At 36.7% G+C, this 15,473-nt stretch overlaps 1 protein-coding gene across 1 annotated transcript in view; it reads right to left on the bottom strand.

Annotated features, from left to right (window-relative positions):
* The window catches only part of SMC2 (structural maintenance of chromosomes 2), a 45,455-nt gene that overhangs the window by 13,709 nt on the left and 16,273 nt on the right, over window positions 1-15,473 (bottom strand). Inside the window, exons 14-20 of the mRNA XM_012638529.1 lie at window positions 11,394-11,513; window positions 9,146-9,350; window positions 6,752-6,887; window positions 2,936-3,060; window positions 1,376-1,569; window positions 924-1,067; window positions 300-494 (exon numbers count right to left, since the gene is read on the bottom strand). Of these exons, the coding sequence (XP_012493983.1) occupies window positions 300-494; window positions 924-1,067; window positions 1,376-1,569; window positions 2,936-3,060; window positions 6,752-6,887; window positions 9,146-9,350; window positions 11,394-11,513 (1,119 nt within the window). The remainder of the gene's footprint in view (window positions 1-299; window positions 495-923; window positions 1,068-1,375; window positions 1,570-2,935; window positions 3,061-6,751; window positions 6,888-9,145; window positions 9,351-11,393; window positions 11,514-15,473) is intronic.

Below are 15,473 nucleotides of genomic sequence, written 5' to 3'. Positions count from 1 at the left end.
TTACTAATACATTAGTAATTAGTTCCATCAACATTTGGGGGTAAAAAAAGTTATTTCCATGGGAGAGCACCAGGCATTTGGTAAATACATGTGGTAGATGGGAACAAATATCTGAAATTAAATTTAAAAATGAAACCTGCCATTTGTTAAAAATGAGCATTGTTGAAAAGCAGTTAACACATGAGGCTGTAGTTCTGCCACTTATACTGAGTTCTCTCCATCGAGTAGTTTACTAAAATTTTTCAACAGCCCAGACACAAAAATTTGATTACTAAGGATAAAAATGAACACAAACATGCCTTCGCAGCACCATCTTCAGCTTCCCGTTTATGTTTGCTGATGTTGTGGTCTAATTCCTTAATTTTAAGCTGAGCATCATTGTTTTGCTCTTTGTGTCTTGCCACTTCTGCATATTTAGCTTTAATTACACTGTCTTGGGCTGTTATCACTTCTTTTTGCTTGGTCACCTCTTCTTGAGCTTTATTTACTGACTCCTGAAACAAAAAATTGGAAGAAATTATATAGTTAGGTAAAATATTATATAAATGTTTTTAGTTTACTTGATTACAGGCAGATAGATGGTCACCGAACCCTCTACACTTTCTATCATCATTAAAAAGACTAATGAATTATCACGAGAAAAAGGGTTGAAATGCAATGTTCATGCTAAAAATAAGAGTTTCTGCTGGATGTAGTTTAGATGGGATTAACACTGGGTGAGCGGAAGAGGGACTACTGGAAGCTGACCTATAAAGATCTCTCAGAAAAGTAACAATTCTAGATCAGTAATCACCATTTTTGTCTCATGCTCCTATCATGACAAGAGTGAAAAGATCAAGAGCACTGAAGTCAAACATCTTAAGCCAACATTTCATAAAGAGATTAGCATTTTCAATTTCTCCAATTTGATAAAGAAATCTTACCTTATTTTTAGTCACTTCAGCTGCCATTACTTCAATCTGACCTTCATAGGATTTGATAGCTTCATTTACAGCTTCAAGCTGTTGTTTATAGGATGCATACTCTCTCTTGAGCTCTTCCAGCTCCAGAGTGATAGCTTCAACCTCCTATAAAAGACACACAGTATCTGGGTATTTACATAGGTTATCAATTACTAAAAAATAAACATATACAGAGCAGCTAAGTTAATAATATTCTCATGCAACAGTTTAGTTACCACTCAACTATCAAAAGTAAATGTTAATCTTCCCCAGAAGGCAAGAAAAAAGTTTATTTTCTTACACTAAAAAAAAAAAAAAAAAAAAAAGACAAATGTATAATTTTTATGGGTTCAAAGAACTCTCCATAAATTATTTCCACCTTCAACTCTATGTAGACATTAAAAGATTGGTTCCATTTCAAGAAAGGTTATTACCTGTTGTTTCTCTTTCATTTTCTTGCTAGATGCATCTGCCTTTGTTTTGGCACAATCCAGTTTTTTCTGAGCATCCTTCAGCTCTTTCTCTCTTTCAGCTTCAGCATTTTTCATTTTATTCTCCAATACTTCGTATTTTTCTTCGGCTTTTTTTTGAATCTCTTTAGTATTTCTTAAAGTCTCCTCACTTTCCTCTACATCATAAAGTGGGGAGATATAGCTAAATTAATAGTTACAGATAAAGGCTTATAAATTCAACTTTTAATAGAAGAAATGATCTGGAAAATTAAAGGCTCGAGTTTAAAAAATTAACTATCCTAACAATAGTCTAGAAATGGTATACTGAAACATACATCCTAAGAGCCATACCTGAATTATCTAAGATCTGTAAAGAAATAATTTCTATTGGTATGAAACTGAGTAACATAAACTTTAACTATCCTACTTTTAAAAAGGTTTTGAAGCAACATGAAAAAGATCACAACTCATATTTTTAACATACCTATGTGCTTCCTAAAATCAGGACAGTATAACCATGGTATTTTTCCTTAATTTTAGTAGCCAGAAAGCTTAAAATCAATATCATAAACAAGCTTATTTTATGTTCTTTGTTCATTTAAACATATTCAAGAAACGTCTCAATAAAGTAGGCAAATATTATGAGAACATGTCTAGGATACAATATAGAAAAAGCATTATCCCAAAATTTGTGAAAGAAACAAATAAAAGAGCAAGACAGAATAGACATGGTGCTGTCACAACTGACATACATTGTCAGTATTAGCACCTAGGTGCAAATATAACCCCGGAAGCCATGACTGCAGAATTTCCTAAACTACTTTTCACCACAGAACAAAAATATTAGTGGAGAAATAGGTGTATAGATATTGTCCCAAGGAATGACAAAACAAAAACTATCACATACAATTAAATTCTGAGGAAAAAGTATAAGACAGCTTCTTAAAATTAGGGAGATAGCAATATAGTAAATTACATTAAACATTAAAAACTTTTGTGTGACAAAAATAGCATGAACAAAAAATTAAAAGACAAGCACATAAGCCAAAAAAGATATTTGCAATGCACATATCCTACAAGAAATTAGAACTCTTAAGTATGAGAACAATGGGAAAAAAATATGAACCACCCACGGGCAAAGAAATAAATAGAAAATTCACAGAAGTAGAAACGCAAAAGTCCTATGAACACATAAAAAAGATCCCAAATTTCATTGGCAATCAGGGGAATGCAAATTAAAATGTTAATAACTATCTCTTCACAACCAACAGATTGGAAACTTAAAAATCTGGAAAGAAAAGGATTTGGAAAAGTAGAAATTTTCATATGCTACTAGTGGAAGTGAATATTGGTAAAAACGGACAGAACTTTGACAATATATAATAAAAATGAAGATGATCCTACTCTAAGACCTAGAAATCCCATACTTGGATTTACCCTAAACCAACACTCCTACATGTGTTAACAGTCTTCTAAATATCTAAAGTAAGGTAAAAGGTATCAGTAGAAATGGAGATTAAGCACAGAATCTTTTTATCTTACCAATGGTTTTTTTAAGGGCATCTAATTCTTCCTGTTGCTTATGATATGAGCTTTGCTGGAGCTTGGTTTGCAATAAATCTGCCTCCTCAGTTTTCATCTCCCACTGCTGTTTTAGTTGGCGATACCTTACAAAAAGAAAAGTATATAATAAATGCCTATAATTTTTCTGGTATTTGAGACATAATTCAAACTTCAGGCTCTTACCTAAATTAAACTCACATACAATATAAGCAATATAAGATGCTACTTGCTACAAGAGTAGTTTTGATGACACTCAAGTTTCTGAGGCATCAATTAATTCAAAACTGATTTGGTCACTGATTTGGTAACACCTCTAAAAGACCAAAATCTATAATAACTATTTACAGAAATAGTCATTTTTAGAAAACACTAAAAATAATTTTTGAATAGGTTTCCTTAAAAATAATCCCTTCTGCTGATTTACCTAAAAGTACACACTACTCACCACAAAATAAATTATAACCATTACACATAATTTCAAAATTTTGGTTATTAATACCCATTTTCAAATGTTAAAAATAATAATATTTCTTACTTTTTGTAATGAGAGACTGACAGTTTAGGAAGACTTAGTATTGAACTTAATCATCTGCACTGCACTTTCTTGAAATCCTTGTAATTCTATCTGAGTTCTGGCTGTTTAGAAATTTCTTTGAATGGTATTTAGCTAATTCAGTTACAGTGAAATTTCAAGTTAATATAAATTTACAAAGTGCCTTGTCATTAGAAATTCATGAGGTTTAGGAAAAAAAGGACAAAATTTATAAAATATAAATGCTACCTTGAGTATTCTTGCCTGAAACTGTGCTTGATAGTATTAAAATAGTAACTTTAAGTTCAAGTTATTTAAAACTGTGGAGTGTAGAAATTTTGAAGAAAAGAAGAGATACATTATTTTCCTGAAATGGTGCGAGATAATGGCTATAGCTGATCCTTCTATTCTCCTATTTTTCAAAATCTTTTTCCTTTCCTTGACCTCAATGCCACAATTAGCCAAAAAACAAATTCTGCAGAATAAGTGATCTAATACTACTGAACAAAAGTAATAGTTCGAAGCCAAATGTGGCTATGAACACATCACCTCGCTAGTTTCCACATATCACAGAAAAATTTTGTTGTAACCTTCTAACAAAAAAAGTCCATTCACTCTATGGCTAATTTATGCTAATAAAGGTAAAATGCAGGCTTTGTATGTATGTGATGTTTGAAAGTGAACATTTTGATACAATTTATATCTTTGAATGGCCACTCTGAATGATTATAAAAATCTCTTCCATATATAGCATCCCAAAAGTTTTGGTGCCATTTTAAGCTTTGAAAACTTCAGAAATTGAGTGCTAAAAACTGAGCCAAAAAAACCATTTCAAAATTTGTTTAGAGTTTTTACACTTATATACAGTACTGTGAATTCTGAATTTTTTTTTTATCAGTCCCTATTTTTCCTCTTCAGAGGGACTGGAAAAAATTACAATTAGACTTTCAGATAACGCACTTTGTAAGTCTGTAACCCTTATAACTCCTGAAGCTTTTAAAGAACGTGGGGTCTCTTCTCCCAGATAACCAGAGTCACTCACATCTTTCAGGTGCCCCCTCAATAGTCACGTTCTCAGGCTTTTCTTGGCCATTCTGAAATTTCAACACATCTTTGCCCTAGGTAGTTCCTATCTTCTTTCCTGATTTACTTTTCTCTTCTCACAACTATCTAACATATTTTACCAATTTATCTTTCTTTATTGTCTGTTTCCCCAACTATAGGAAAACTAGATGAAAGCGGAGATACTTATTTGATTCACTGCTGTACCTACCCCCAGCTCCTAGAGTACTTAGCACATTAGGAGGCATTTAATAAATATTTATTGAGTGAATAGTGCTGAGTGAAAAAAAGAAGTTAAATAACATAATCCCAATTTTGAAAAAATTAAAATATGCATATACTTCTATTATACACACACAGAAGTAATGACAAAAAGTATGCATACATAACTATACCTACACCCACAAACACTATAAGGAAATACTAAAATTTTAGTGCTGACTTTCTGACATGAACTTGTTTACCTGTTCATTAGGCAACCTAGTAGTCTTCAATATCTGTAGGATAGCCATAATGCTGCTAAACTTTGTGCAAATACCTGATCAATGCTATACCACATCATATAATTTCAAATTAAAAACTCAAGTATCCTCTGGTATCAGATTCCAGAGTATCTAAGGTTCCCCCCACCAACCCCAGCAGCTGTTAGGTCATTAAATATGAAAAGTCCAAATTCGATCAGAAGTTTAATTTATTATATCTCAAAGAAGCAGTAGAATTAATCAAAGTAAGCACCTAAACGATTGACAGAGTTTTGCCATCTTAATGGTAGTTTGTTTATGCCAGCAGCAAAGAAGCCTGGAGAGCGAGTGGTGATGAAATCATGACAGGCGTTTTTAACAGCTTATTGAGAATTGAGTATTTTTCCTTGCAAGAAGTGGTCCAAAGCCTGAAAAAGTGGTAGTGGGTGCAAGGTCTGGTGAATACAGTGGATGACAGTTTCCAAGTCCAGCCTCTGTAGTCTGAGAGGCATTGTTTGCGTGACATGTGGTTGAGTCTTGTCTTGCAAGAGGATAGGCTGATTTCTGTTGACCAATCTCAGCTGCTTCATCACAAGCATCCTCATCATTTCATCCAACTGGCTGCAGTAGACATCTACTGTAATCGATTGACCAGGTTTCATGAAGGTATAGTGGATAATACCAGTGCTGGACCATGAAACAGATATCATTAGTTTTTGATGAATATTCAGTTTTGGACTGTGTTTCAGCACTCCATCTTTATCCAATCATTGTGCTGAACACTTGAGATTGTCAAAAGGAATCTATTTTTCTTCACACATAACAATATGGCGTAGAACTAGCTTGTCTTTATGTCATGACAGCGACGAAAGGCAAGCTTCAAGACGATTTCTCTTCTGACGCTCGTTTAATTCACTCAGAACTCATCTATCCAGCTTCTTTACCTTAACGATTGGTTTCAAATGGTCCAATATTGTTGGAATAGTAACATCAAACTTTGTTGCTAATTCACGTGTAGGTTGAGAGGGATTCACTTCCACTACATCATTCAAGCCAATCATTATTCACCCTCGTCTCAGGTCACTCACGTGGCTCATTTTCAAGATTAAAATCGCCAGAATGGAACTTCTCAAACCATTAGACGTACTGTTAGTTCATCAGCCACATCTTTCCCAAACACTTCATTGATATTTCGAGCTGTCTGAGCTGCACTGTTTCCATGGTGGAACTCAAATTTGAAAATAACATGAATTTTTGACTTAATGCATGGTTTCCTAAAAATTGCTCTAAAAAAACATGTGACAGATAATCGCAAGCTAAAACATGCATTTGAAAGACTGAAGATGTACCTTCACAATACAAATAAGACAAGAACTGTAAAGTGAAATGTCAGAAATATTAACTGTCAAACTTAGTACTTAAGGAAATGAGACATTTCATATTTAATAACCTAATATATATCACAGCAGGAAGAGTAAAATATTTTATTTTTTTCCTTTTGCTTAAATAAGATTACACTAATTTTTTTAACACAGACAATACTCCTATCAGAAAAAAATAAGTTATCAACTCATAATTCATTGAAATATTTAAATAAAACCAAGGATACTATTTAAAAAAATCGGAAGTCATATTTCTTTAAATGAAAGTAAATTTTCTATAATTTTCTACCATGCCTTCAATCACAAAGCAAAATATACACACACACACACACAAAGCTTAATCCAACAGAAGTCTTACTTTTCAGCAGTGTTTTTAAGACCTGCTAATTCCTCCTCTAGAGCCTGTAGCTCATTCTCTTTCATTCTTAGCTCATCCTGAACATCTTTGAGTTCTTGAAACTTGGTCAAAATAGAAGCCGCCTGGGATCGAGCACCTGATAGAGGCAAATTGAAACAAGGCTTGCACATTAAGTTACCACATATTAAACAATAAAAAGTCTTCTAAGAGAATTATACTGGAAATGATTCAATAGCAAATCTTTTAGTAAGCTTATGAAACTACAGAATTCATTCTATCACTTGATCTTTAGGACAAAGAATTGGTAAGAAATATTGGTAAGAATTATTTATTCAAAATAACCACTGCCTTGTCTACTGGGCCAAAGCCCATCTTCCACCCCACTGACATTAGACTTGCCCATGTGATTTGCTCTGGCCAATGAAATAGGAAATGCACCTCCTCTGAAAGTAACTTTAGGAAGTAGCACCTAATTAAACATCTCCTCTCCTTCAGACTAAGTTCCAGAATAACAACATGGAGCAGGAAGGCATCTGACCTGTCATAAACGTAGTATAATTATGGAATAAATTTGTTGTAAGCTGCTAAGATTTTGGGGCTGTTTGTTACCACATCATAACCTGACGCAAGCTCTGATACAGCAGGGCAAGCAGACTAAACTGATTTCACATTGTAAGCAACTATAATCATCCAGTAATGACAGGCTGAGGGATTATGTTGACAAGGAAACTCTGTAGATTTGATGGGAGAATAATAAGATCAATTAGAAATGCTGGGCTGGGCGTGGTGGCTCACGCCTGTAATCCTAGCTCTCTGGGAGGCCGAGGCGGGTGGATTGTTTTGAGCTCAGGAGTTCGAAACCAGCCTGAGCAAGAGTGAGACCCCGTCTCTACTAAAAATAGAAAGAAATTAATTGGACAACTAAAAATATAGAGAAAAAACTAGCCGGGCATGGTGGCACATGCCTGTAGTCCCAGCTACTCGGGAGGCTGAGGCAGGAGGATCGCTTGAGCCCAGGAGTTTGAGGTTGCTGTGAGCTAGGATGACGCCACGGCACTCTAGCCCGGGCAACACTGTGAGACTCTGTCTCAAAAAAAAAAAAAAGAAATGGTGTTATGAACATTTTGTTAATAAAATATGAGGTTTTGCTATCCTTTAAGAAGAAACTTCAAGAATATTTAAATCAATAAAACCTAAAATGTTCCTTTTGTTATAGATATTTCAAAATATTTTCTCTTTATCTTCCATTTGAAGATACTAGTTATTTTACTGAAGAACTTAATATTTGATCATGGAAGTCACCAAATTGGCTATTGTTTTCTTGGCCTAAAAAGACATAAAATCACTTGATTATATCAAGAGGTTCTATATAGTTTACTGGGTTAAAGGCACAAACTCTGAAATCAGAGTGCCTGGCTTCAAATTCTGAGCTCTGCCACTTAACGGTGGTTATTTAACTACTCTCTACCTTCATATCTGCAATTGTGTAACAGAGATGATAATGACATGCCTACCTCATAGTTAAGAATTATATAAGTTATTTAAAGCCCATACAGTAGGGCTTTATGGAATGATAGAAAGGTTCTATACCTGCATTGTCTACCCTTTAACCATTTGAGCCCCCGAAGTGTGAGCAGTGCAACTGAGGAAATCGCTTTTATTTAATTAACTTAATTAAATGTAAAGAGCCACATGTGGCTAGTGTACTGTACACACAATCTCAGAATTTTGCCTGTACATATGTAATATTCAGTGTTTGTTATGATATTATCACTTGACACAGATGTGGAAACTCAAAGTGGCAAATATTACAAGAAGAATATAATCACCTACTAAGAATTCCTTTAAGGCATTAAGGCACTGTCTCGAGGGCAGATTTTTTTGTTTTTTTTCACTTTTGACAGGAGCAGTGACAGTACTGGTATACACACAAATCAGGAATTACCATGTTTCCTGAAGTGGATACTTAGGCTAAATATGTACTTAATAGAAAGACTTAATTTCCAAGTGACTGGAAGGAATATTCTGATACAGCAAAAAGCGAGAAAAAAAGAAATAGATTTGAGATAAATAAAAGCAGCTAAGAAATTGATTAGTAAACTATGAGACCCTTAGGGTTATGACATTATATAATTTCTCAATTTTATTAAGTACCTGTTACATGGGAAGTATTCAAAAATTAAACTAAGTTCTTAGATTTACGTTAAGTAAATGTAAGTATACATTTGATCTTAAGTATAAAACCTGGTCTTTAGTCCTGGTTCTAATCAAAGACTAGGAATAAAACTCTGAATTAAGTCATCCCAACCCCTCTATTTCCTATTTTTAAAAATGGAAGGGAGGGCTTCCTACTTACCACACAGAATTGTGAAGACAAAAAAATATAAAACTTACCTCCACTCAATGTCCCATGAGGATCAAATACATCACCTCCTAGAGTTACAGTTCTAGTCATTATCCTTTTATCAAAGGCCACTTTTTTGGCATTATCCATATTGTCACAAATAAACGTTGTTCCAAACACAAATTCCATTGCTTTCTGAAGTTCAGGTTTATAGTCCACCAGGGAAAGAGCCACATGAACGTTGTCAGGGCCAACCTGTGGGGAAAAAAACAGATGTGCCATAGTACATACTATTTATTTCCTTTCCTTTCAAATATTAAACTAATAAGAACTGCTATAATAGAAATTTAAGTATTACTTAGCATTAAAATTCTTCTTGAACTTTCTAAAAAGCTATGTAAAACTCAACAGTTTTAGGAAAACATTGCAGGTTTAAATATTGAAAGATCTATTGCTAAGTAAAAAATTTAGCTAGTACCAGGCATTATGAAAGTTTCTATCAAGAAAAAGCAATTACCAGGTTTCTAAATCCAAAATAGACTAACGTAGACACAACTTTTTTAATTAAAGTACAGTATAGCTTGAGAATCCTTATCCTAAATGCTTGGAACCAGAATGTTTTGGATTTCTGATTTTGGGGGGATTTTGGTATATATGCACTATATTAGTTGAACATCCCAAATCTGAAGTCCAAAAGGCTCCAATATGCATTTCCTTTGAACATCAGGTCAGTGCTCAAGAAGTTTCAAATTCTGAAGCATTTTGGATTTTTAGATTTGGGATGCTTAACCTGTACAAGTAAAACAAAAACCATTTGGTATTTTCTTAACTGTGAACCTAGCTTGTTGGTACTGTAATCATGTAAAAATGTAATAAAACTATGACATTAATAAAGAGGTCAAGTTTTTAGTTTTTTGTTTTAATCAGACTTTATATGCTCAGCCTACCCGATCACCTTGTTCCACAGACGCCAACCTATCTTTGTGACTTTTTTGAAGGTTTGCTACAGTCATACCAAGCTTTAAATAACATTTCTAGTGCTTTTTCCCCAAAATCCAAAATGCTGCAATGAGCATTTCTTTTGAGCATCATGTTGGTGCTCAAAAAGTTTCAGATTTGGGAAAATCATTTGGATTTCAGATTTTCAGACTTGGGATGCTCAAACTATGATTCCCACATCAACATAATTACATAACATGTTTGTTTCAATTATTAGTAATTTGGTTATCCCACAACAAATATTCTTCCATTCAAAGTAAACATTGTAGGGTAGCCACCTGCCAGTTGCAGAAATAAAAACAGAATAATTGAGTAAAACATAATATTAATTTTAAAAAATCCCTTAATCTTCTATTTTGATCCAATTGCCTCTTTTCAGTCTTTCTTTATAATGTCTACTTCTGCCCATCTTTTTTAAAAAACTAAGCATCCCTTTCGGAGCTTTATAGCAGCTGCAGAAATCAAAATGAAGGCAGCTCTATTAACATATGTTCAGTATTGTTCTTTGACATAGCAGCTACCATTAAACAGGTCTGGCTAAGAGATCTGAGTGAAAACTATTTTTGCTGTTACTTAAAATCCCAATTTACTTCTAACACTGGGACTTGATCTATGGCTGAATTAACTTCCTGAGCCTTTTTGACCCAAAGGTGACTTTTCAAGTAAAGAAGTTACCAACCCAAAACACAACCTTCCAATTACTCTGTACTTATTCTCCCTCTCTTGATAGTATACATATCAATACAACTATATTTATAAATCATTTTCATTGAAACCTCAATTTCACTAAGGACACACACTAAGGACACACTTAGTTGTAGATGTATTGCTGGGCACCTGCTATGCATAGGCTGAATAGCGATCTAGAAGAACTCTAACAAAGAAAGTTTCACTACAATACTGATGGATACCTCCCATAATGGTTGTCCTTGTGGGCATTTTAAGGGTGTCTGACTTTTAAAAAACTTAAGAATTTTGGATATTTATCTATAAGCTAAATTCTACTCAGAAATCAAAAGTATAATTTTTACTACCACCTGATAGTTATGTGACTTAAGGTTTAAAGACATTCCAATGCTACACTTTGAAGTATCAAAGGAAGTTCTAGTCTTCCAACATTTCTATTCTCTTGCCATCCAACTGCACAAGAGCCAACCCTATTTCTTGTATCTTGATTTTTATAGAACAAAATTAAAAATCTGTGGTTCTCCATATGATTATGTGTCCTCAAATTAACATCCCCTAACTTAAAAAAAAAGATGAAGATTAAACATAGACATAAGACAAAATAAGACTTACAAGACTCTGGGCAACCTTCAGAGTTTCTGGAGCAATACATCTGGCTGAAATTTTATTGAGTGGAATTATGGTGTATCGACGCTTCAGTTCCCCTTTTTCAAGTAGCTTTTTACCAGTAACCTAAAACATGCATTTGAAATTTAAAAAAATATATATTAATGATGATAGAAACCTTAAAATGGAAAGAATACAAGTTTAGAAATCCCTAATCAAATAAATGTTTAGGGAGGACCGGAGAAGATGGCAGACTAGAAGCAGCTTGTACGTGCTGCTCTCAAGGAGAGAATAGAAAGTTGCAGGCAGAGGCCTACCTACAGATGGCTCTTCTTAGAAAGAACATTGTAAGAAGTGACAGGGGACATTCGGAGTGATGGAGAAGGTGACCCAGCGATTCATTCAGCGGGATTGAGGGGAACTTTGGGGAGGTATCGACACATGGGGAGGATCAGGAGGAGAGAGCCCTGGGGCTCCACATTCACCCTGCAGACTCTGGGCCAAATTTGTAAGGGGGCCTCCACAACCACCACCGTCGCAGACCTCTGGACTGATCAGGGAGCTGCTAGGAGTCTGTGCAGACATACTGCACAGCAGCAGTTTGGTAGCTACCCATCTGCACCTCTGCAAGTGATACCGCTCTGAGCTTTCAGGTACAGGGCACCAGGTCTGCAGGGGCTTGGCTTTGCAACGGCAGCCCTCCACACAGCCCCCGCAGACTGGGGAGAGAGTGGACACTCCCTCCTGTTGTGCCCTATGACTGGGTGCCAAGCGCCCCTTCCCCACAACACGGGATCTGAGCACAGGGGGTACCTCAGGCACTGTAGACACTACCTGAGAAGCCCTGTGGCTCAGTATCTGCACTCAGCACTTCAGGATCAGCACCTGCACCCCCACGTGTGGCTGCACCTGCAGGGTCCCGCCTGTGCAGCACAACCTCTGCAGTTCCACACTGTAGTCTGAACCTCTGGCCCCAGCCACACGACTCTTGCCCTGCCTCCCAGCCTCAGTTTTGGCTTAGAGGCTCCTGGTATGCCAGGGCCTGAGGCTCCACCCTGGAGGCTTCACAGCAGCTGCTGAGACCGCGGCTCGACCCCTTGAAACTATAGGGCTGCTCCCAGACTGCAGAACCACCTGGAGGTCCAACACCCCATCAGGGACCCCCATCCTCAAGCTGACATTACACCTGGACCTGGTTTGAGCAAACACCCATAGCTGGGACAACCACAACCACTGACTGGACAGCCTAACCCAGCTGCCAATGTCATCTCCGTGGGGAGATCCCAGGCAGAGCAATCCCTCACAACACTAGCCTCCATGGGGAGGGTCTCACCCAGCCCCAAACTCCAACTTCCAACAACTATCTGGAGAATAACCCACCACCCTGCATGAAGATCATTCAGCAGCGGTTTGATCTGCTGTGACAATCACAGGAGAAAGTGACAAAAGGTAACAGCTACACTATAGTCTCTGAATGTGCCTGCCCCTCCCCTGCTGGGTCAACATTACACAGTAGGACACAAAAGCACTATCTAGGGACCTCTCTTTCAGAATTCTCACTAAGTGGGAGAGTTTCCAGCAAAAAAGAACAGGTGCCCTGAAAACGTATCAGTCCTGAGCTACAAGAAACCAGGAAAAAAACTCTGGCAACATGAAAAAACAAAACAGTTTGACACCCCAAGGGACCACAATGAAGCTACAGCAGTTGGATCCCAACCAAAAGCAAAATGTCAAAATAATAGAATTTGAATTCAGAATATGGATGGCAAGTAAGATGAATGAACTGAAGAGAAAGGTGAAAGCCAACAAGAAAGCCCAAAAAAATTTCAGAAAATAAAAAAGTCGCTGAAGAGCTAGACAACATAAAAAGGATATAACAGAACTTAAAAAAATCAGAGAGTCATTTAGGGAACTTCAAAATACAGGAGAAAATTTCAACAACAGACTAAATCAGGCAGAAGAAAGAATCTCAGAGCTTGAACAAGGCTCTCGGCTCTTGAACTAATGCAGTCATTCGAATGTGGAAAAGAGAATAAAAAATACTGAACAATCACTCAGAGAAATATGGAACTACGTAAGGTGAGCTAACATATGATTTATAGGTATCCCTGAGGAAGAAGAAAGAGCAAAAGGCATGGAGGATCTATTCCAGGGAATTATTGAGGAAAACTTCACTGGTATCACCAGAGATTCAGATATCTGGATAGAAGATGGTCAATGAACATTGGGAAGATGCATAGCAAACAGGATATCTCCAAGACACACAGTCATCAACCTGGCCAAAGTCAAAATGAAGGAGAAAATTCTATAAGCTGTAAGAGAAAAGCAACAACTAACCTACAAAGGAAAACCCATGAATCTAACGGCAAACTTCTCAGCGGAGATGTTATAAGCTAGAAGGGAACCCCATCTTCAGTCTTCTTAAACAGAACGGTCAGCCAAGAATCTTGTATCCTACAAAACTAAGTTTTATAAACAATGGAGAAATAAAGACTTTTCCAAGCAAGCACACACTGAGGGAATGTCATAACCAGACCCGCCCTAAAGGAAATACTCAGACAGAATTATATATGGATTAGCACAATAGATACCCACCAGTGTAAAATCACTCAAAAGCTAAAGTTCATAGCTCTTATCAAACAATAGCACAAGAAGGAAAACAAAGCAATAAGGCACTACCCAACATGATAAACAGAACGACATCCTGCACATCAATAATAATATACAATGTAAACAGTCAAAAACAATAGAGGCTGCAGTGGATGCAGACAGAAAGGAGGTACGCCAATACTGTTGGTGGGACTGCAAATTAGTATGACCCCCATGGAAAAATTGCAAAGTAGTGGAATCAACCTAAGTTCCCATTAATTCATGAGTGGATTAACAAAATGTGGTATATATATGCACCACAGAGCTGCACGCCCCAACCCCCCGGCCAAGGACCGGTACTTGTCTGCAGCCTGTTAGGAACTGGGCCGCATCACAACCTGAACTCTGCCTCCCCCGACCCCACCATCTGTGGAAAAACTATCTTCCCTGAAACTCAGGAAACTAACCGCACAGCAGGAGGTGAGTGGGCAAGGGAGAGAGTGAAGTAGTAGCTTCATCTATATTTATAGCTGCTCCCCATCACTCACATCACCCCCTGAGCTTCACCTCCCCCCACCCCAATCTGTGGAAAAATTGTCTTACATGAAACCAGTCCCTGCTGCCAAAAAGGTTGGGGACTGCTGCCATAGAGTACTACTCAGCCACAAAAAGGAATGAAAGAATGTCTTTTGCAGTAATTTGGATGGAATTGGAGACCATTATCCTAAGTGAAGTATCTCAGGAATGGAAAAACAACCACACGTACTCTTTAATAATTTGGAACTAATCAACAGGCACACATGGGCACAGAGAAGTCAGTAGTTGGAAATCGAGAAGAGGGGAGGTGGGAGGAAGCGAGGGGTAAAAAACTACCTAACAAGTACAATGAACACTATTCGGGTAATGGGCACATTAACAGCCCTGACTGCAGTATTATAAAGCTATCCATGTAAAAAAAAAAAAACATTTGTATCCCATTAATATTTTGAAATTAAGAATGAATAAATAAATGCTGAGCGCCTTCTATCTCTCGTCTCTCTTGTACACACACGCACACACACACACAAATATGAAATATTATTCAACCTTAAAAAAGGAGATGCTACCATTTGTGACAACACAGATGAATCTGGAAGACATTATGCTAAGCGATACAACCAGACACAGAAAAACAATTACCGTATGGCATCAATTATACACGTATTCAAAAAACAAAAAGTTGAATAAAAAGAACCAGAGAGTACAAGAGTGGTTACCAGAGGTGGGGATGGGGGAGGAAATGGGTAGAAGTAGGTCATATGCCAAAGGGAACAAATTTGCAGTCAGGTAGAATAAATAAATCTACCTATTTAGAAATGTAACGTACAGCACGAGGACTATAATTAATATTACATACTGAAAATTTGCAAAGAGAGATTTTTTTTTTTTTTTTTGAGACAGAGTCTCACTCTGTTGCCCTGGCTAGAGTGAGTGCCGTGGCGTCAGACTAGCTCACAG

Source organism: Propithecus coquereli, unplaced genomic scaffold (genome assembly GCF_000956105.1).
Source record: "Propithecus coquereli isolate 6110/MARCELLA unplaced genomic scaffold, Pcoq_1.0 Scaffold130, whole genome shotgun sequence".
NCBI classification, from domain to species: Eukaryota; Metazoa; Chordata; class Mammalia; order Primates; family Indriidae; genus Propithecus; species Propithecus coquereli.
This window is presented reverse-complemented; position numbering and strand designations above follow the sequence as displayed.